The 21,550-nt window shown below is 40.3% G+C and overlaps 3 protein-coding genes across 4 annotated transcripts in view; all 3 read left to right on the top strand.

The window, feature by feature from the left end:
* The first annotated feature begins 505 nt into the window (after positions 1 to 505).
* lgals3a (lectin, galactoside binding soluble 3a) lies at positions 506 to 5,037 on the top strand. 2 transcript variants are annotated; one of them, XM_070920412.1, is made up of 6 exons: positions 506 to 628; positions 1,059 to 1,076; positions 1,186 to 1,926; positions 3,078 to 3,166; positions 3,286 to 3,442; positions 4,338 to 5,037. In XM_070920412.1, exons 2-6 carry the CDS (start codon positions 1,062 to 1,064, stop codon positions 4,491 to 4,493), a joined length of 1,158 nt encoding a protein of 385 aa, XP_070776513.1. In that variant the 5' UTR covers positions 506 to 628; positions 1,059 to 1,061; the 3' UTR covers positions 4,494 to 5,037. The 2 variants fall into 2 exon arrangements, with proteins under 2 accessions (XP_070776513.1, XP_070776514.1); XM_070920413.1 differs by lacking the exons at positions 3,078 to 3,166; positions 3,286 to 3,442; positions 4,338 to 5,037 and adding an exon at positions 2,307 to 2,988.
* A 1,468-nt stretch (positions 5,038 to 6,505) lies between these two features.
* Positions 6,506 to 21,550, top strand: part of LOC139297253 (synaptojanin-2-binding protein-like) — a 161,387-nt gene continuing 146,342 nt past the window's right edge. The window contains exons 1-3 of the mRNA XM_070919841.1: positions 6,506 to 6,594; positions 7,187 to 7,323; positions 7,820 to 7,915. Coding sequence (XP_070775942.1) covers positions 6,531 to 6,594; positions 7,187 to 7,323; positions 7,820 to 7,915 — 297 coding nt within the window. The 5' untranslated portion in view covers positions 6,506 to 6,530. The remainder of the gene's footprint in view (positions 6,595 to 7,186; positions 7,324 to 7,819; positions 7,916 to 21,550) is intronic.
* Positions 13,219 to 19,672, top strand: LOC139297254 (deubiquitinase DESI2). Its single transcript, XM_070919842.1, has 5 exons — positions 13,219 to 13,260; positions 17,107 to 17,179; positions 18,154 to 18,247; positions 18,347 to 18,488; positions 19,433 to 19,672. The coding sequence occupies exons 1-5, from the start codon at positions 13,222 to 13,224 to the stop codon at positions 19,670 to 19,672; spliced, it is 588 nt and encodes a 195-aa protein (XP_070775943.1). The 5' UTR covers positions 13,219 to 13,221.

The following is a 21,550-nucleotide window of genomic DNA, read 5'->3' on the forward strand; positions in this document are numbered from 1 at the left end:
ACAATCTAACTGACGACACAGCAAAGTTGGGGCCAGTTAGTATTCCAGGGTAGACTTTGCAGAGTGTAAGAGGGTTCACAGGGTCCACATAGTATGAGAGTCAGAATCAGAAATACTTTATTGATCCCCGGGGGGAAGATACACAAGTTACACGTGCTCCCATTCAAGATTAAAAGGTGAATGATATAATTTCTTTCTCTAATACATACAAATCTCATTAATCGTCAGTTTATAAATGTTTAGTTTAGCTGTGTGTGTTGCGTGTATTTGCTTTATTTCATAACTTTTAAAAGATTTTTGTCACAGAGTCGTCGCGCTCTTATTTCCTTTATTCTTTTATATAACTTGTTTTAGTTTATTCGGGTGTGTGTTGTGTGTGTGTGTGTATGTGTGTGTGCGCGCGCGTGCGTGCGTGCGTTACGGAACGCGCCCATCCCTCAGAATACGTCATCACTGAAGCGCGTGTGCGCCCCTCCTTTCCGAGAGTTGTAGTTGTGAGCGCAGACCCAACGTTAGCTTGTAGTCCTAAGCCTCGGGAGGCTAAATTAGCTGGCTAACTGGCTTCCACAGCTGGATAAATCATCTCTGTGTCCCACTATCATTTGAAAGGAGTCCATCTTCTGGCGAGGTAGCATGAAATATCAGTTGTTACCGCTTACTCTCTTTTGACACCGTGGATCTAAGATAAACAAACGAGCTAACCATCTGAACGCTATCGTTAGTTAACTATCTATTAGCTTCTGTTAGCTAGGTTGTTAGCCAACTGTATAACATCAGTTAACTAGACATTTTAAAAGCTAAATCCCCGTTAATATGCGGCTAAAGTCAGTGTACCGTCTGTATGGCTCGTTGTAATATTATTTCAGTTTGGTGAAGCTGTTTCGACTCTGCCCAAATGGGTTTTGTTGATCACCAGTCGGGGATGGAAACATTTACTCTGCTATTACTCAGAGCCTCTGTGTGACATGCCTTCCAGTGTTTGACAGCTTGTTATATTCGGCTTTTATAACTTCCTAATAAAACTAATGAAAGTTGTGTCTTATCTTCTTTTGTTTTAGATCATGTCAGATTTCTCGGTGAGTTCAAAGGATTGCACAGTTTTGCATCATTTTATGATTTACAGTGGTTAGACATATGTTTTATTGTACACACAGAGAGTCACTTTCTCTTCCTGTTCTACTTCAGCTGGCAGATGCCTTAGGAGACGACAGCCCGAGCCAGGCAAAGAAAATAGGGAACACTAACCCTTCTGCCCCTGCCGGCAACCCTCCACCTCCTTCAAACCCAGGATGGCCTGGTTCAGCCCCAGGAGCTCCCACCCAGCCCTCCGCTCCTGGTGACTTCGCTGGAGGATCATCTGGCCCAGGGGCGCCAGGGCAGTTCCCATTTCCCTCTGGTCCTGGAGCACCAGGGCAATACCCAGGACCTCCTTCAGCACCTGGCGGGTTCCCCCCTGGTCCTGGGATACCTGGACAATATCCACCAGCACCCGGAGCTCCAGGGCAGTTCCCTTCCAGCCCTGGAGCCCCTGGGCAGTTCCCCGGCCAGTTTCCTGGCCAGTTCCCTGGCCAGTACCCACCTGAAGGAGCTCCAGGACAGCTACCTGGAGGCCCTGTTCCTTACCCAACAGGACCATTTCCTTCTGGCCCTGGAGCTCCTCCTGGGCCTTATCCAAATGTGCCTTTCCCAGGAAGTCAACCAGGAGGAGGCAATGGGATGTACGGGCCAGGAGGTCCAGGTGCATTCCCCCCTCCAGCTGGCCCTGGCTCTTTCCCTGCATTTCCTGCTGGAGGCTTTCCCCCAATACCCCCCGGGTCATGGGGATCACCTGCAGGTGGAGGCTTCCCTCCTGCCCCTGGCCCCTTCGGTCCTGGCCCCGGGCCTATGGGTCCATACGGTGGGCCTGCCGCTCCAGGAGGCATGCTGGTGAGTACTAGCACTGTTTACAAATAACATTATGTTGCTTGCTTGCTGCATTTCTTTGCTGTTGTGTTTTTGCTCTGGTGTGTAGTGGAGCATCTCTCTTGGGGTGGCAGACTTTGGGATTCAGGGTGGGTAACTACAACCAGCTACCAGCTAAATGTACATCTACACTACCAGCCACTTCTTCTAAAATGTGGCTGATTTGGTGTCTGCTGCTGCTGGTGGAAAAAGAAAGTTTGTTTCCTTCCTTGTTGGGATTTACTGCAGGATGGCTGCATTCGGATGATTTTTTCTGTATCTTGGGCTCTGCTGGGGTGCAAAACATAAAGCAGAATCAACAAATCTTCAAACATAGTTATGAAAAATGTATTCTTGTCTTTCAGCCCAGATATAATCCACCATATAATTGAAAGCAATGAACTCAACTTTTCAGTCGGACAAGGACGTCACTTCCAGAATCAACATGTGGTTTGATTAGGCTACAAGAAAATGTGCCAAAGACTGAATATACACCCTAACATATACCATTAGGGTTGGTGTTTAATCTGCCTGGGGAATGTATTGTATTAATTCAGTGCAATATACACAAAACTTTCTGTTTTAAGACACTTTCATATTCTATAATAAAATCACAATTTGTGTACAATGTTCATCACTGTTTCCACATGGTTATAATTCAAAGGTCTTTTTTGTTTTCTGTCATTTCTCTTTGTTTGTACAGTTGATTCCTTGTTGCAGTAAAATTGTAGAATACGCCAGACTTTACTTTCTTTTTACTTTTTCTGTCATTGTCTTGACTAATTAATGTGAATTGTTTAAGAGTGTTGAACTAAATGAAGATAACTAAATAACTCATTGGGATATTGCATTAGGAATGTGGGCAGGGTCCAAGTTTTGAATAATGTTTAACTAAAAATTCCCTCTTGTCTTTATTATATTAAGCACTTAGCTAAATATTACCAAGTTTAAGGTGTTAGTGATGAAATGTGCCCCTAGGTATATCAAAACTGGGTAAACACTGTTTCCATTTGTGTATTTTTGCTTAATAAACACAGTAAATCATAATTTGTCATTATGCATTTTTTTAAGTTGATTTCTAAATAGAGCAGGGTAAATGTAGTGTCATGATTTTAAACTATAAATATTTCTTACAGATGGTGCCGTATGATCTCCCACTTCATGCTGGAATTATGCCACAACTTTTAATCACAGTAGTTGGGGAGCCCATTCCTGGTGGAGACAGGTATGACCAACGATGATCCTCGTTACTTTTTTTTGTTTACGCCACATTTATTTTATTAATTGGACAGTGGAAGAATGATTAGTTGCCTTTAGCACTCAGTCCTGATCTTTTTCTTGCAGGTTCCAAGTTGACTTCATCAAAGGTTCAGATGTCGTCTTTCACTTTAATCCTCGATTTCATGAGCAAACAATTGTCAGAAACTCCAACCTCGGTGGCTGTTGGGGGCCAGAGGAGCGAGAAGGAGGCTTCCCATTTGTTCAGGGACAGCGTTTTGAGGTAAAAAGTTGTAGTAATGGAATTGTAGCTAAGGTTGGAAAACTAAAAAAACTTGCATATTTTATTCATAATGTAATTACAATTTTATCCATGTCCATGTCCAGTTGACATGAACGCTATTCATGCTATAAGTCAGAATCTTGTAATTACGATTACTCTGAAATTACATGAACCGACACAAGAAGAGGTCTAATCAGCCAGAATAAATGAAAACGCCTATAACATCAGACCAATTCAGGCAAAGCTGGAGCTTTGTTCCAAGTTGTTGGTTAACTTGATAGTGATTTTTCAGTTGGCTGTTAAGGAAGGGCAGAGGAGGTGCATTCTGGTCCTGTGTGTCACACAAGACATTGAACATGGGTGTTACTCGCATTTTATGTTCCATAATAGACTGTTAGTCATGGGTAAGTACTGGGACATCACCATTTACACCAGACCATGGTCCAAAGCTGCATCTTAAATACACATCAGTGTGACATCATAGATTTCTACCAGACATTGTGACGTAATTTTAAATGGTGATGTGAAAAATGCTTTTTCTCCGGTGGAGATTCAATATGTAGGAAGATTTGGTGTTTGGGACCCCCCCCCCTTTTTTTATTTGGTGACCTTATGAGGTATTAGTAAAAAGTTAAGTAGTAATTAAGTAGTAAGTAGTAAAAAATGCTGATCACATTTTCCCAGAGCCCAAGGTAATGTCTTCAGATTGCTTGTTTTTTTATTGTCGATTGATTGTTTTGTTTGGCCAAACAGTCAAAAATCCAAAGATGTTTAATTTACTGTCATAGAAAACTAAGAAAACCAGCAAATATTTGCCGTTGAGAAGCTGGAACAACTGAATTTTTGGAACCATGCTAACTTATTGTGCTTAAAGTTTCTGTCGCTCTCCTTGCAGCTGAAGATCCTTGTGGAGGAGGACATGTTTAAAGTGGCGGTGGACGGCACCCACCTGCTGGAGTACGAGCACAGAATCGGCGGGCTGGAGGAAGTGACCCTGCTGCGAGTGACTGGAGACATCACCCTCCACAGTGCAGCCCCGAGCATGATCTGAACCTCAGAGCTACTAAACCACATGCTGTACACGCTGAGACCGAGGTCAAACTTTACCACCGTATTTGAAATCTTTTCAAATACCTTGATGGAGTTTTTGAGGCACAATAGTCAGTGAAGTGCAATCTTTGCCCACCTGGCACTTTGTCATTTATTAGAGAACAGACGGCCGATTAACCGAGGTCTGCGCACCATAATCCTCTTCTTTCTTTTTTTTTTGCTCTGGATGACTCATTTTATAGCCACTCACAATCCAATATATTTTAGGACGTAACAGTATCAAGTAGTGAATGAGAATGCATCTAAAACAGGCGTTTTAAGGAAATACTAATTTATACCTAATGAAAAGATTGTAGGCCAAGTGGAAAAGTATGTCGTGTCCCAAACATTTCATACATTTTCCACTTGTATGCTGTATTTTGTTTACAGTACGTGTATGTTTATTATTCTGTCCTGTATATCAAAACCTTGATAAGCCTTCGTAATGCATGAGAGTGTGCTGCTGCAAATCAACTTGGTCTCCTTTTCACCGTCTTACTTCAGTGCTGGCCGACCCCCCCCCCCCCCCCCCCCCCCCCCCAAGACTCACTGGCCTGTTAACATACAGTAGGCTGATGATGAAGTTTCTTAACATGTATTTATATACCGACTTTGAGCTCCTCCCTTCTTCAGTATTAATCCTCCTGAGCTCTCACACTGGAGGGTCACGTAACGTTTTACGAATTATGATTTCATGTTGAAGTCAAATCTAATAGCAAAAAAAAAGTGGGGCTCAAATTAAAGTAAAACATTGGAAAGGGGAGGGATGGACTCTCTGATTTGTTGCCAAAGATGACATGGGTACAGTATTTTGAGATTATATGCTTATAAATAAAGGGCAACAAACAAACGACTGATAATGCTGTTTGATTCAGAATATTGTACACTTTTCATGAGCTACCTGCCTGTACGCAAAATAAATGCTAGTTTCCCTGTTCCTGTTCTTTGTTTCACCCTAAAGTAGAGACAGTACAGCTAATCCTCTGCTAGCAGTTTCAGGGTTTTTTAGGGTGTGCCCCTGTGCCCCCTTTTGGTGTATTACAGTGGTATAATGTATATTATCCTTATCATTATATATATATATATATATATATATATATATATATGATAATATATTCATGACAACAATAACAATTATAATTATAACAATTCATTCATTGACTGTAGCTCAAAGTGCTTTCAACAAAAAAGACAGAATATTAAATAAAGATAAAATGATATAATGAATTAGAAATTAAAGTAAAAAGTACAACACAGGATAAAATGACATGTCAAGAGAACACTATTAGAATTTAAAATGTGACTGCAAAGGTACTAAGTGTCAATACTTATACTACTTATATTTGTTATACTTACATATACTTACAAATACTTACATACTTCAGCATTTAACTGTAGGGCCTTTTACCTTTAGTGGAGTATTTTTACAGTGTGGTATTGTTGCTATCTAAATGTTCCTTTCACCACTGGTATTGTATTAAATTAGATTATATCACTGTGGGAGCAAATTCATTCATTCACACAAAACACTTGGTACACTGAGGTACAATGCAATCTAAGTAGGACTTAAAATGTAAAGACAGGGACAGTATAATGAGAGATGCATATACTGAAAAAGTACATTTCACTGATAATACACTCACATAAAGGAGTATTTTTTACATTGTTCTATTGCTATTTTTACTTAAGTTAGACATCTAAATACTTCTTCCACCACTGGTAAGGATTCAACATTAGCAGAAGTAGTAAACTTAAATTACATCATCGTGGGAGAAACTTACCTGCAGTGTTTTGCCTCTGTGCTTTCTGACTTGACCGCCTGCTTTGTAATTCAAAGGTCGTCCTGCAGTTCCGTCTCATCCCATCAGGGGGCAGCACAACCGCAAACCACCCACTGAGCCGAAGGAAGCAAATCGAAACTCTTCAATGAGTTCACCTTCAGATAAATAGTTTGCCCCCCCCTTTCTCTGAAGACTTAATCGTTTGGTGTCTTGACAAAATGAATGGCTCTCTGCACTCCTCACCCAACGTGGTGGAAATAAAACTGAAGCGAGGACCGGCAGGTAAGAACTGAGTAACTTGACGTACAGTTAGCAGAGCGCGGTTACGCTGCTAGCTAGCTAACGTCACGTAGCAGCATAAATTTACGCTAGTAAAGCTAGTGTGTATCCCGAAGCTAATGGCTAATTTGCGAATCAAAAATAACAAAACCTCCTCCCACCATGTGTTATTGTGTAGTATATTGGTTGTGGAAGCCGGATGGGCTCTAACAACTCAGTTTAATATACAAAAACAATGATTTATGCACTTTGAGGCTGTCTTAAAAGCTTTGAAAGTAACGTTACTGCTCGGCCTGTCAGACTGTGACAGACAGTTTCCCCATTGAAGCCAGTGGCGCTGGACAGTTAGGGGGGTTTATAATATCTTTACACAGTTTACACTTGGTAGTGTTATGTAACATTATGTGAACTGGTGTTTCTCTGAATACACATGTGAGTAGCTGTACAGCATTGGAATGATTCCTCTTGTACTTTGATCCATTGAGATAAATGTTATGAGTAGATCAGCAACTTCTGCCCTGGTAAACAATCCAATGTGCCTATTGAATTGTACTCAAAAACCTCTATCTCGTGTCATTGTCTGTGTTTTTTTTAGGTTTGGGATTCAATATAGTTGGGGGCGTGGACCAGCAGTTTGTTGTGAATGACACTGGCATATATGTGTCCAAAATAAAAGAAGATGGAGCTGCAGCATTGGACGGAAGACTGCAAGAGGGGGACAAGATCCTGGCGGTAATAAATGTTTACTTTTATCATGGGTGTAAGTTGTAGAGGAGGGTGTTTTTGATAATTCGTGTATGGCATCAAGTTTTGGTGAGCTTGTTTCGCAAGAGCACACTATTAAATTGCATGTGTTCTTTGGTTTATCCAGCAACAGCAAAAGTGTAAGTCATTTTTTAAGCTAAAATGCCAACCATTCCCTTATTTCAGCTTCTCAAATGTGAAGATTTGCGACTTTTCTTCGTATTAAAGTGAAAAACTTTAAATATATTTAGTCTTTGGAGTGCTGTTCGGGTATAACTTAGATAATTAGGTGACGTCACCTTGGACCTTTGGAAATTGTGATGTGCAGTTCTCTCTATTGTCTGACATTTTATATATTAAACAATGAAGTGAAACTTATGATTATCTGCAGCCCTAACTGAAGTTCAGTCATTTGATTAAAGGCGGTGATGAATGAAAAAGCACCTCCTTGTTGTTTTTGTTTCGTGTCGGTTGTGTACATTAGATCAACGGAGTCAAGCTTGAGGAACTGACACATAAAGCTGCGGTGGAGCTGTTCAGGACAGCAGGGGAGGACGTGGAGCTCCGTATTTTGAAAAAGGTGAGAGGCATGTTCCCTTAAAATGACCTCTTCCTAGTGTTCCATCAAAGTGTAAAACACAGTACACGTGTAAAAATAGAAATCCAAAAAGTGCTGATCGCACTTGGTATAAAAGACTTATAAAAATATTTTTGGTTGCCAGAGTTTTCAGTCTCAAACTGATAAAATAAAAGATGCAAACTGTCTGTCAGGATGCTCAAAGCTTTGTCTCTTGCCCTGACATTATACAAGTCACAACTGGTAACACTGCAGACAAATTGGCTCTGTGGCTAGTTTCAGGTGAGGTGGCCTATCTCTGCTATAAAACACAATGTGAAGCACTGTGGAATCATGTAATGTAATATCGGTGAACTATGTCTAAACTAAGGATCAGAGATCAGCTCTGCAGCAACTTTTCCTCTAGAAAAGAAATCCACTGAACACCTGATGTTTGTTCACAGCTGCCTCACCGTGAGCAAATATATATTTCACCACTAAGACTACGGATGTGATCGTTCTTGTCAAATCGTCCAACAGCATCTTAAACCATCTTTCCAGTGGTACTTCTGTGACTCTTTGTGTGTACAAACATGTACAAAACTACATATAAATGCCTGTGAGGAAAGACTGTCCGAAAGCGTGGGTCGTTTTCTCCATTTGAACAATTATCACGTCTCACTGCTCTTCATGACCGCAGGCTTTTCACTAAATGTGGCCGTTTGGGACAGGTATTTACATTTCTGCCTTAAGATGTGATCAGGTGACACATACAAACTAGTTCATTTTGACTATACCTCAGCCTTTATATTTTTCTGCTCAATAGTGACCTTGTCAATGCAAATGATCAAATTTCACATTTGCTTTTACGCAGTGAGTGTTATTGCTTATTAGTCATTACATTCATGAGGTTTAACCCAAAAATAAAAAATATAACTAAATGAGACTGTTTCAAGTATGTGCAAGTTAGATTTTCAGGCAATACCGAGATGAAATTAAGCCATAAATCAGTCTGAAAACACGACCAACAGTGACATCAAGTATGTGTAGTTTTTAATTTGATTCATCACTTTTGAGAAGATTTCTTGAAACTGAAAGTTCGCCCGACACCAGAACACAATCCAAGCAGAGTCTGTTTACCTTTGTGATTTAAACAGATAAGAACAGGTGCATTTCTACATGAATGTCACCTCCAGTGCAGCTTTAATATGTACTCTTGTTTTTGTATCCGTGTCTTGCAGTTGCCCCATCAGATGAACGGACCCGCAGGCTCACAACCCGAGCACGAATCTTCTGTGTTTTCTCTGGCAGCAGTGGCTGTAGTAGCGGGAGCTGTTGCCATCTTTGCATTCTTTTACACGCGGCACCTTAAGAAGCACTTTTAACGAATCCGACGTTGTCTGAATATTATTTTTAAGATCAAAAACTTTGCTTAAGGCCAAAGAAGTGAAAGAGGGAACGAAGTCTAAACATTAGACCTTATTTTTTTGATTAGTAGGTGTCGGCGTCATGATGAGTTTCTCCATGTTCATGTGTATTATGTGATAAATGGTAGCTTGTTGACACCCTTTCTATGCAAAAGGATGCTCTCTTACCACAGAGATTACTTTTAATAGACAACTTTGTGATTGTAAGGAGAAGAAGATGGGTGTACATATGACATCCCTGCTGCTGGGCTGAGCTGGGCTGAGTTCAGGCAGAAACAAACAGCTGCCCGTACACAGAGGTTGTATATGCAGAAAACTATTAAATCAGTGTGTCAAGTCAGACTGACTCAAGCTTCAGGGTCCATTTACAAACTGAAAGACAGTGTTGTGTGCATTCACTCGTAGGCCTCTCTGTACCTCCATCGCTGAATGGTAGATCTGTCTGAAGGGAGACTGAGAGGAACCCACTGTACTTTCAGTTTGTCAGTTTTCAAAATTCATTGCGATTGGGATTGATATACATTTTGCACCACTGCGCAGGATCATGGGAGGAGCGGCTCCCTGCTGTACTGCGTAGATTGAGCTGTGGGATTGAAAAAGCCTGCAGTTAATGTGATAAATTGTGTAATGGACTTTAGAGTGCCTTTTCTGTCTATTCCAAGTAATGGTGGTGTTTGGTTCGTGTTGCTCCTTATCATGATCAAAATGGAAATCAACCCACTACATCCATTGATACATTAAATTAAAGGATGTGGCTGTCGATAATCTATATTTTCTCATCATCATCTTCATCGTCTCTCAATACTTCCTCAGCCTGTCTGTTGCCATCAGCCACGAGCCCATTTGTTCAACCGTAAATCTTTAAAAATACGTCACTAATATATCGTTTAGGTTCCTAAAACAGCTGAGCACTGCAGTTTTTAGCAAACATTACTAAAACAGGAGAAAATAGTGCATTTGTGTGGGACTATTTCAGCTGCGGATTGATACACATTTGCTGCTCGATAGTATTTCCAGAAGCAGGATAGTGCCTATGTTCATTATAATGAAGGAACGTGTCACCCAGGACAATGTTGTGGCTCATTGATGTGTTTTTAATAGTTTTTGGACAACAATGGATCTATGGCACAGAGGAATGAGATATATCACTTGTTTGTAAAATCAATGTTTGTTTTGGGCTTTTCACTGGATTTGTTGAAAATATAGATTATCACCAGACTTATCCTTTAAAGCAAAATACACATGTTAAGTATCAATATGTAGTTTCACTTTGAAGAGGTTATTATTAGTGTGAATGGTCACTCAGGGTGAACCATTAAATCTATATCATACAAACAAGTATTTCCTTAAATATGTATTATGTGATGATCAGCTCATTTCTTAATGCTCAGTCACAGCTGAAGGCTCTCGAGGCGATGCTGCCATGTTTGCGTTGTGTGTCACAGCCATTTTAAACATTCTGCTAATTTTGCATTGAGGTCAGTGCTTGAAATCACATCGCACCTTCTGCTAAGCGATTTGTCTTGTGGGATGAATATAAAATATGGAGCATGTTGTGATAGAGGGCACGAGTTGTTCATTTGTGTGAAGGATCAACAGCCAGTTCACTTTAAAATACTTTTTTTTTTTAATAGAAATTAGTTGCTGTGAACAACTTAAAATGTTTTTGGGTTTTTTTTTTTTTTTTGTTGCACTAGCCACAATCATGGCTCAATTCCTCCAGTAACGGCCATAAAGCAGATGCATACGTGAGTTGTGTGCGCTGGATGTATTTGTCCACATTTGTGAGTCTGCAGCGCATCTATCATGCATTTGTCTCTGACTGTATGTGGCTCTTGTTGTCTGTAAGTACATTTCATGTTGCTCTGCTGAGTGGGGTTGTGAATATGTGCAGTATGCCTGAAAAGTTGATGAGAAACACTAATAAATTATGCAGATACTGTGTTTTACATCCAATCACCTGCTGTATTAAAATTAATGCTGAATTCACCTGTTGTTTTTTTTCATTTAATTGCAGGAAATACAGAATATTTCACATTAGTCTCTAAATACCACTGTTGATGAAAAACAGATGAACATTTAGTAAAGATAAATACATAAAAATACTCTGAAGTCAAAATGATAATAGAGTAAGTCAGGTTTATGAGCTATTAAGTCAAAATTATAAAATACTAACTCAAAGTCTTGTTTTATTAGGCCATGTCAAACTTGAGATTTACTACTCAACATTTCGATTTGAAACATCTCATAACTCTTGAGTTAGAACAAAGTTTAATAGATATTTTTTGGACTAATGGTAGATTTGGATAAACCTAAATCTATAAAGTTAGCTAGCCGACGATAGCACAACACCGGATGTTGTCAATTTACCTTCAAATTAAAAGAGGACACGAGTGAATTTGACAAATTCTGGGTCCTTTCTGAATATATTTAATCATTACAATACTCATAATACCGCTAATTGATAGCACAATACAATTAGGAAAAAACGCAACTCAATGATAGATTTCTAAACGAGTAGAATTAATAGTTAGTAGACTAGCTAGCATTATCCCTTAGCTTAGTTTTAGCTAATTTTATATATAAAATATAAACAACAAAACCTGTTGTTGCTTTGTAAACAGATTTTAACCCTTTTTACTCAAATGTAGCACCCGTTTGAGTGGTTGTCAGTCACAAAAGTGCACTTTGACAAACAAAGCAAACATATTTGACGCCAACGGCTATAAAAAAATAATAAAAATAGAGAGCCTTGTCGAATGTGTCGTAACGGTTATAAACGGTCGGTTTTAGTGGCTGATGCAAAGTACGCAGGTGTAAAATTAAGCATATTTCAGCATGGCCCTGGTTGACAGAAATAGTAAAAGTGGTGTGTTTTGTAACAAAATGTGCTCCTGTACACCCACCAGCAGCTCTGTCTCTTATCAGCTGTTGGAGGATGTTGCCTCGGAGGCAGATATGATGTAATCAAACGCTTCAGTCCCAACCAGAGAGAGAGAGACAGAGACACAGAGACAAGGCAGAGCCGGACAACAGCCGCACGGTACAGGTGGATCTCTTTGCTTTTGGAATACATTTGAAAACCTCCATCGAGCGGGTTTTGGGTGAAACGGTTCCGTGTTGTTGGAGGAGTCATGTCGCGGAGGTTTGTGCCGACTAGCCTCCCCTCCGGACGAAGAGGATGCTGGATGCGGGCCAGCAGTAGGAGCAGCACCGGCCGGGGATGCTGCTGGTGAACTTGACTCCCCCCACTCCCCCCACCCTCCTCCATCAGCTGAAATTAACCACCATGGCTCAGGAGTCCTCTCCCACAGCTGCTCCAACATCCTCCGTGTGAAGATGGCCCGCAGTCCGCCTCCATCGCTGACATCGGTCCGTCCTTGCTGTCGCCTTTTCGCCTATGATGAGAGGAGGGCGCCTGCTTCAGATTCCAACACTTGCAGGCCCTTTATGTCCGCTCTGGATCATGTTATCCCCTCTAAAGCGTCTGATATGAATTTGTGAGCTACTGTGGTTGCTTTTATTTCGTAAATACACCTCCCGCCAGCACTGATTTCACCATACAACATATTTCTGGAGCCGGGAGATGGGCCTCGTCCACTGCTGCACCTCGCTGTGCCCCGCTGGGATCTGAGTTTCATGCTTTCCTGACTTTACTTGCGGTAATGGCTCTGTGACATCTCTTTTTAGGACATTTTTCTGGCTTTACTCGTTTTTCCAGTAACCCTGTAGCCGACATGCAGTAGTTGCCCTGCGGGGGAATGAGCAGCCTCAGTCCCTCCTGCAGAAACCTTCCCGCTGCTCCTGCTGTCCACCGTGTGGCCCTGTGACTTCAGAGGGGTGTGGAGGTCCTGACAACCATTAAACGTGGAGACGTTTGCCTTTCCAGCTCAGGTTTAAACCATGGCCAATGAACCTGTCATCCTTAACGTGTATGATATGGTAAGGGTCCATCTCAACCAAATTACACTTACTTTTTAGTCTGTTTTAGTGCTTGTTTTCTGTTTCTGGCAGGGGTGTTTGTAACCAGACACCAGCAGAGGAAATGACTGCACCACTAGAAATAGCAGGCTCACTACACACCTGTTCCACATGTGCACTTCACATTTATTTTAATGTTGGAAAAGAGCCCAATTGGACTCAAATATTACATGCAAAACATGCAGTGTTGTGCCTGCAGCAAAAGGTCTGTTTATGTAAATACACACTTGTGTATCATTTTCCAATGTTAACATGTTGATTTTGCTACTTTAATTCAACTCCTGTGGAAACTGTATTAAATTAAAATATATTTAAAGAAAGAAAGTATATAAGATCGTAGATATAATATTCCAACCTCAGGCCTATGAAACAAGAGCTTCCCTCAACCCTCTGACCTCTATCACTCTGCCCACAGTTCACATGATGCACAGGCATACAAAAACACACATTTACACACTCACACAAACCCATCAGTAAAGGACAAGGGTCTTCATTCATTCATTCATGTGCCCACTGCCTGGTCTGCACACACTGTACTGCTGAACAGCCTCCTGTGTGAATATTATGCAACATGTTGCTGTAAACCCACAGAATTACTCCATTTACACCAAAACATTTGTGATATTGTGGAGTGTATTCATACTGGTGACACTTTACTTAAACTCCCCCTAGTAAGCATTTATGAGCAGTACACATTATAATGTAGTTGTAAGCAGATATACAGATGTTATTATGTGTATTTTTCAACAATTCTAACTTCTGTCAATGTGTAATAAACAGTCAATGAATAATATAACATAACTGTAATCACATTTAATGATATAAGATTACACACATATCTCTACTGTGTATTATAAAATGATTATTTAAATTGTTTATACACATGTACAAATGTCCTAAACTGTTTATGAATGTATAAAAATTCTTGACCTTGAAAATAGTAGTTTGACAAACAATATCTAACTCAATGTCAATTTACTACATTTCCTCCCAAGCTTTCGGCTGCATCTGGTCATGGGAGTTAAGAAGAAGTATTTCTAAATACATATTCATAGTAATATAAAAATATTATTATAATAAGTACTTCATGCGCACCATTTGTATCCTGTGTAGGAATGGCGGACCCTGCCACTGACAATGACAACTACTATATAGAATGAGTGTAAACACATTTAATGGCTCCTGCAAAAAATAAAAAAGAGAGAGAGTTACAAGAGTGAAACTTCTGGGCTCTGTTCCCGAAGTGAATAAACCTCATTCAAAATCCCATTGACATTTGTAACTATGCTTATAACTAAGAATACAACCCTGGAACAGAAACATTCTCAAAAGCATGTCTTGTGGCTCGCTTCACGTGTGACATAGTGTGTTATAAATAATTTATTAATTATGTGTATACTGCTTACATGTATATGCTAAAAGCTGTGGGTAGGTGGGGGTTAATATAAAGTGTTACCCATGAAATAATGAAAACAATCACAGAAAGTCTCTAATAAAACTCTTATAGGCTGGAGATTTAGAGATGATCAACTTAATGCAATTATTTTTATTCACTAAAGTGTTGTGAATTCTCCAAATGCTTTTTTTTTTTGCTCACTTGAAGTCAAGTATTTAAACAAGTGTCCTCATCTTTAGCTTTCCAGACATGAATCAGCTCCATATTTTGATAAACTGAACAGCGGCACAATATATGCATATTGCCAAAAAAGAGACTGTGATTTCAGGAATACTCGCACACATAAACATATAATCACGCACTCAAAAAACACAAAGCAAGGTGCAGTTTTTGGACTCTCAGCTCTCTCTTGGTGTCTTCAAGCCTCCTCTCACTGGGGCCAGAAGTGACAGCTGCTCAAACAGCTGATTTAATTCCATTGTGGCCCTGCTGTGCCGGGACTTAACAGGTCATGCAGGGGCCTGTTGAAGAGGGAGAAAGTGATCATGAGGGCGGCGACAGCCTTAAATACTTTTGCAGAGAATTAAACACAAGAAGGCGGCAAGATCCGCCTGAGAGTGAATCATGCAAGGCGGGATGATGATGAATCGATCATCTTCAATGTGAAATCAATGTGTGTTGTGGTGCGTGCTGTCTCTGCATAGGCAGGAGATTGTAGGGGAGACTGCGTGGAACGCTGCAGCAGTGTTGGCATGCAGCACGATTTCACAAAAAACAAGAGAGTTGAGGCACATCATCAGAGAAGTGACATTTACATCTGCAAGATAGTGACTCCACTAATGTTGCCAGGACTCACTTGTTTATGTACTTTGTCCTTGCAGAGTGAAGCGGAGAACTGGTTAAAAGATTTCCATCAGTGTTCCTGGTGTAAAATGGGAAAATCTAGAGACCCAAAAGGGGTCGAAGTCACTGCTGAAACATGAGAAGACTCTGTTGACACAAAGTAAAGTGGTGGATATGCTTTTATTGTATCACTCTGGACCCGGAAACCTGTTCTATTATTAATAGCGGACAGCTGGGGCAGTGTGGATAGCTCTTAGCATGTTTCCTCAGGGGTGTCTAAGGGAGCGGGAGTGTCTTGGGGGGGTGGGGGTTTCGGCCCTGGCATAAATCATCTCTTCATTGTCTGCAGTGAAGGGCGGCTGGGTGGCTCCCAGATCACCAGGATCTTTTCTTGCTTATGTGTGAATTTTCTGCCAGCAAACTGAAGACTTGCTGGTCAGATAGATCGAGACTCATTGTGCGATTGGTCGTATATCTGCTCTTGCAAATGGATCAGTCCAGAGCTTTTGTCTTGTTTTCTGCCCAGTGCAGTGGATGCCACCACTGTTACAATCCTGAATAGCAATAAGTCAATAAAGGCAACAAATGACAACAGAAGTTTTCATTTATTTAAAGTCGATTTAATCAGGAAAAGCCCTGTTGTTCTGGTGAAGATAGGCAGGAATAACAATGAGTTACAGAGAAACAACACAGCACACAGCACTGTAAGTTACAGTACATTTTTCTTACATTTGCACTCACATTGATTGATTGATTTTCAGTGTTTTGCTTCAGCATGAGACTTGAAGAGCTCTTGGGTCACATTACATTACAGCCACAAAATCAGAATTAAACAAGATGCATTTAATACAATTGCTAACAAGAATAATGTAAAAAGATCCCACCCTATTGAAACAACCTAAAATAGCCCAAGAGCTGTCTTAACCCTTAAAATACATAATCTAGTGCAATCAAACAATTACTTAAGAGAAATCATTGGGAATGATTCAACTTTAGATAGATGGGTCAAGTGTAGATAGAATGTGTAGATTTAACATTTAACTTTATTAAAGATAACTGCTATAGCTGTAAATAATGTTAATCAATATGCTGATGTGAGATAACCAAGGAAAAAGAAAACTACCAACACCTCTAAATTCCACTAATTAACACATTTTTTATCTTGTTTGTTTCATCCGTACAAAAACCAAAGTGTTAATACAATAACCCATGGCTAGCTGTTTCCCCCCGTTTATAGTCTTTATGCTAAGCTAAGCTAACCGGCTGCTGGCTGCTGCTTCATATTTACCAGACATGCAAGTGATATTGTTCTTTTCATCTAACCTTCAGCAAGTAAGCAAATTAGCTAATAATCAGCATCTCTCCTTTGAAGTATTATTTATTTAGCAATGAAGTATTTTTCTGACACTGGATATACTGTTGTATACTTATATAGGCTACAGTATCACAGTGTTTACTGTAGAGCTGCTGCATTGTCTCTTTCCTGATATAACACAGAACTCTTGATATTGATCCTAAATGAAGTCCTCTTCCTAACTCTCTCTTCCTCTGCCTCTCTTCCTCTGCAGTACTGGATAAACGAATACACGTCCAATCTGGGTATTGGAGTCTTTCACTCAGGCATTGAGATTTATGGCAGAGGTAAGACCTTTCGCTCCTTTATGTCTGTGAAGTCCCGTTACAGTTTATCAGAGCAGAATTGCAGCGGACCACGCTCGGACCTGTGCATCACCGTCTGCTCGTGAGGTTTGCACGAGGCCGCTTTCACAGACGCAGATTAAGTCTGGTTTTAAAAATGGAATATGGAATTGTGTTCCTAATAACATGACCCCATTTCTCTGGGTTGAGTCACCACTGACTCACTGTGTATTGTGTGTGTGTGTGTGTGTGTGTGTGTGTGTGTGTGTGTGTGGTTTGAAAAAGGAGAGGCGGAAACCAGCGTGAAACAAGATCACTGGGAATTCCATTATGCCCTTGCAACCAGAAATATTGTCTTTGTGCACTGTGAAATATGATGACAGTAAAAATACAGTCTTTATTAGGGCAGGAAATCACTCCTTTTTATGGATTTTCTGCACATTATTTTGTGCTTGGAGCATATTTTTGCATAATGACCCCATGATTTTAAACATTTTGAATTTAATATACCATCAATGTCAGGTACAAGCCTCCAACTCCAAATGCTTTGAGAGCTAAACTCAAAATGGATGTCATAAAATAAAGTTAGATCAAGTTTTTAGGTACAAAACGTATGATAATCGTGTAAAATATGATGCATTATCATAGATCAAACAACCCAACAGTATATAAAGTATGTTTACACATTTATGCATCGGTAATAATTATAATCCAAAAGTATAATATATGTTCATCTAACTATGACTGAGGCTAATCCAGAAACTAACCATTGAAGGCGCTCTATTCATGCTGTGCCCCTAGTGTTCATCACTGTTTTCCATTGTACTGCTGTAAATACAGGCAGAGAGGCCTGTAATTAGCCTGGCCTAATGCTTAAAACACAGTGTGTCAGTGATTAATTGCTTGCTTCTGAGTAATTACAGTTGTTTAGTGCTTCCATTTGAGGAGTTAAGTGTTTTGCATCTTTGTCCACACAGAATTTGCATACGGGGGTCATCCATACCCTTTCAGTGGCATCTTTGAAATCAACCCCGGCAACGCTGCTGAACTGGGAGAGACATTCAAATTCAAGTGAGAATGCTCCATTTTTAGCGTACAGTGCACTGTGATGTTGTTAATGTCAACGTTGGAGATAAGTGTGCTGATATATCTTTTTATGGTTTCAAACAGGGAGGCCATTGTTTTGGGCACCACAGACTTTACAGAGGAGGACATAGATAAAATCATGGAGGAGCTCGGTAAAGAGTTCAAAGGCAACGCCTACCATCTAATGCACAAAAACTGCAACCACTTCTCCTCCTCGCTGTCTGAGGTCAGTCTGACACCGTTTTTACTGACAAATGTTTTTTTTCTTTTGTTCCTGCTTTGTTCAGAAACTAAAAGATAACAAACAGTGCTGAGTAACAACTATAAATAAGTTAGACAAAGAAGTTTCATGAAAGTTTGTCCACAGAAGTACATTTAAAAGCAGTCCTACGCAGCCTGTGAAAACAGTTTTATGATACCTTCTATAGCTCTGAGGGGAGCTTTCTTAAGTCTGGAAAAATAACTCGGTTGATGTCATCAGAGTTATATCAGCTTTGGCTTCAACACTACATATCTTTAGCCATTCCTCGTTCCTCCACTTTGGTCCAGACTAAAATGTCTCAACAACTATTGGATGGATTGCCATGACATTCATGTCCCCCTCAGGATGAATTGTAATAACTTTGCTGATTCCTTAACTTTTTATCTAGATCAATCATCAGGTTAAAATATCTAATAAATATCCAATAAAAGTACCAATAGTTTGATTTATGATGTTGTCCTTGTGAGTGTGTTAGCATGCTGACGTGAGCATTTAGCACAGCCTCATAAGTAGACCCCTATTCTTGTTAACCCGTGTTACAAAATAAAAGACCCTACATAGTTGCATTATGGGAAATTCTGTTTTTGGAGCTTGACCCATTGTAGAGTCTAAAAGTCAGGATATCCTGGCCTCTGCCACTTTTAAAAAAAAATTGTAATCTGGCTCTTGTGAGACCCTAAACTTCATGAAAGTGCAATACCAAATTGCTGGAATGGCTTTTTATTATATTCTTAAAGTAAAATATGTATCCCCAATGTACATGCATAGAAAATAAAAGCATTTAATACATTCGCAAAATCATAACATTGACTGGTTTAGCTGTCTCCTTCTAGTCAAATTCTAGTTTTTTAAATGTCTCACACATTTATTGAAATAAAACAAAGACAATATGCTCTGACTTTTTTCAGTTGCTGTGTGGACGGGAAATCCCTCGCTGGGTCAACAGACTGGCGTACTTCAGCTCCTGCATCCCCTTCCTGCAGAGCTGCTTACCCAAGGAGTGGTTAACCCCGGCCGCCCTGCAGAGCCACATCAGCCTCGGCCTCCACAGAGAGGAGCAGAACGATTCGAGCGACGAGGACCATTCGTCCCCGTCCGGAGCGGCTGCCACCGGCTCCTCCCACAGCTGTCGCCACACGAGGGTGTGAACGGCCCCACACACACGCTGACCTCTGGACCTTCCTGACGCTTCTGCTTGTGGCATTAGAAGGCTTGAACAACCACCTGACCTCATACTGTTTGTCCTCTGAGTAAAGAGGCAGGAAAAGAAGAGTTCCCTCTTCCTGAAATGAGCTGGTGCCAGAGACTTCAGACCTACAGAGACCCTGCCTGTCCTTTCTACAGATGACAGGATGACAAAGGCAAACTTTGACCTGAGCCCTGAGCACCGAAGCGTGGCTCAGACTCGACAACAACCACTTGTAGATCTGAAGTTTGTAGTACTTTGTTATTATTCGTCTTTTCCATGAACTTTTAAACCTTTGTCAGCCTTGTTCCCTGCCCTGCCTTCAGAGCTGCTTTTGTAGAATAACTAGATAGACACCTGAGGCTACTTGTAGTGACATTACCAGGAAACTGCTAATCTGCTCAATTTCAACAAGTTCTCGTTCAATAACCTCTATGTGGCCTTCAGTTGATATCGTTGACTCTGCTTTCTTTGTGTGGAACTTGAATAGTTAACTTTGGCCATTTTAGAGGGTTAGAGAGGATTTGATTGTTCCTCGAGTTCAGTCTGAACTTTTAAAAAATGTTGCATGTTTAACGAATTTGACAAGACATCCAACTAAACTGAGACGCCACACTTCTGATCATATCATTAAGTACTTATTTTCCTTTTCCCAAATGATTAAACCTGGGACTTGTTTTAAACAGTAAACTGGTGTTAAGCTGCCAGTGTTACCAGTGTTCATAGACAATTGTAAACAATCAAGGGCAAATACTTTTCATTTTAAATAATCGCTGTTCATACAGCCTTGGGCAGCCCATCACTATCTGTGAACATCTCAGAGACACAAACACAAAGAAAGCCAAGCTGCTACACTGACAATTATTGACTTTGTGACCCAGTACAATTTTTGTCTACGCTTTTATATCCAAATGGTCTTTATATTATAACGGTGCGACAACTTCCAGGCTTGGAAATGTACATTTACACCCAGAGAATGTGGGTGATTCTGGTCTTAACACCTTTTTCACCATTAAACCAATAAAGACTGAGCTGCCATGAGAAAGAAAAGCAGAAAATCAGTCTCCTCCTTTAAGTTACAGTAGCCCTCAACAGTTTCTACATTTTGGGAAATGCACATTTGCTTTCTTGCTGAGAGTTAGATGAGAAGATCAATACTATTTTCATGTCTGTATGGTAAATATGAAGCTACAGCCAGCAGCTGGTTAACTTAGCCTAGCATAAAGACTGGAAACAGCTGTCCAAAGGTAATAAAATCCACCTTCCAGCCCCTTGAAAGCTCACCATTTAACACATTAGATTTTTTTGTTTAATCCATACAAAAACTAAAGGGTTAGGGGCTGGACTATTTCTTGGCAGGGTACAGTTGCCAGCAACCAGTGGAGACTCCAGGAAGTTACTGGTCTCTGTGTCGTTTTTCTACGTTCTTTGTATGATTAAGCAAATGAGAAACAACATGTTAATTAATGAGCTTTTGCTGTGCTGGTAGGCTGATTTTTTTTACCTTGTAAAAAGCCATGCCATTTGTTTCCCCGTTTCCAGCCTTTATGCTAAGCTAAGCTAACCGGCTGCTGTTTGAAGCTTCATATTTATCCCACAGGCACGAGAGTGGTATCAATCTTCTCATCTAACTTTCAGCAGAAAGCAAGTACGTGTATTTCCCAGAAAGTCAAACTATTCCTTTAAGACCATATTTTTATGTTTGATTCATTTCAACTGTGACATGTTTACAGAGACAAAGCATTTTAATGATAATAAACAAACCTTTTTAAGAAGTAACTCATACTTCTGAGGTTGTGTTTGTTGCAGTGAGATAAAGGGAAAATATGATGTCATAAAG

Source organism: Enoplosus armatus, chromosome 15 (assembly GCF_043641665.1).
Source record: "Enoplosus armatus isolate fEnoArm2 chromosome 15, fEnoArm2.hap1, whole genome shotgun sequence".
Taxonomy (NCBI): domain Eukaryota; kingdom Metazoa; phylum Chordata; class Actinopteri; order Centrarchiformes; family Enoplosidae; genus Enoplosus; species Enoplosus armatus.

Excerpts from the sequence above, each read along its gene's own strand:
- lgals3a (XM_070920412.1), top strand. Across the intron at positions 3,167-3,285 it reads CCCATTCCTGGTGGAGACAG|GTTCCAAGTTGACTTCATCA; the intron begins GTATGACCAACG and ends TTTTTCTTGCAG. Across the intron at positions 3,443-4,337 it reads TTCAGGGACAGCGTTTTGAG|CTGAAGATCCTTGTGGAGGA; the intron begins GTAAAAAGTTGT and ends CTCTCCTTGCAG.
- LOC139297254 (XM_070919842.1), top strand. The coding sequence starts at position 13,222 with ATGGCCAATGAACCTGTCATCCTTAACGTGTATGATATG. Across the intron at positions 18,248-18,346 it reads GGAGAGACATTCAAATTCAA|GGAGGCCATTGTTTTGGGCA; the intron begins GTGAGAATGCTC and ends GGTTTCAAACAG. Across the intron at positions 18,489-19,432 it reads TCTCCTCCTCGCTGTCTGAG|TTGCTGTGTGGACGGGAAAT; the intron begins GTCAGTCTGACA and ends GACTTTTTTCAG.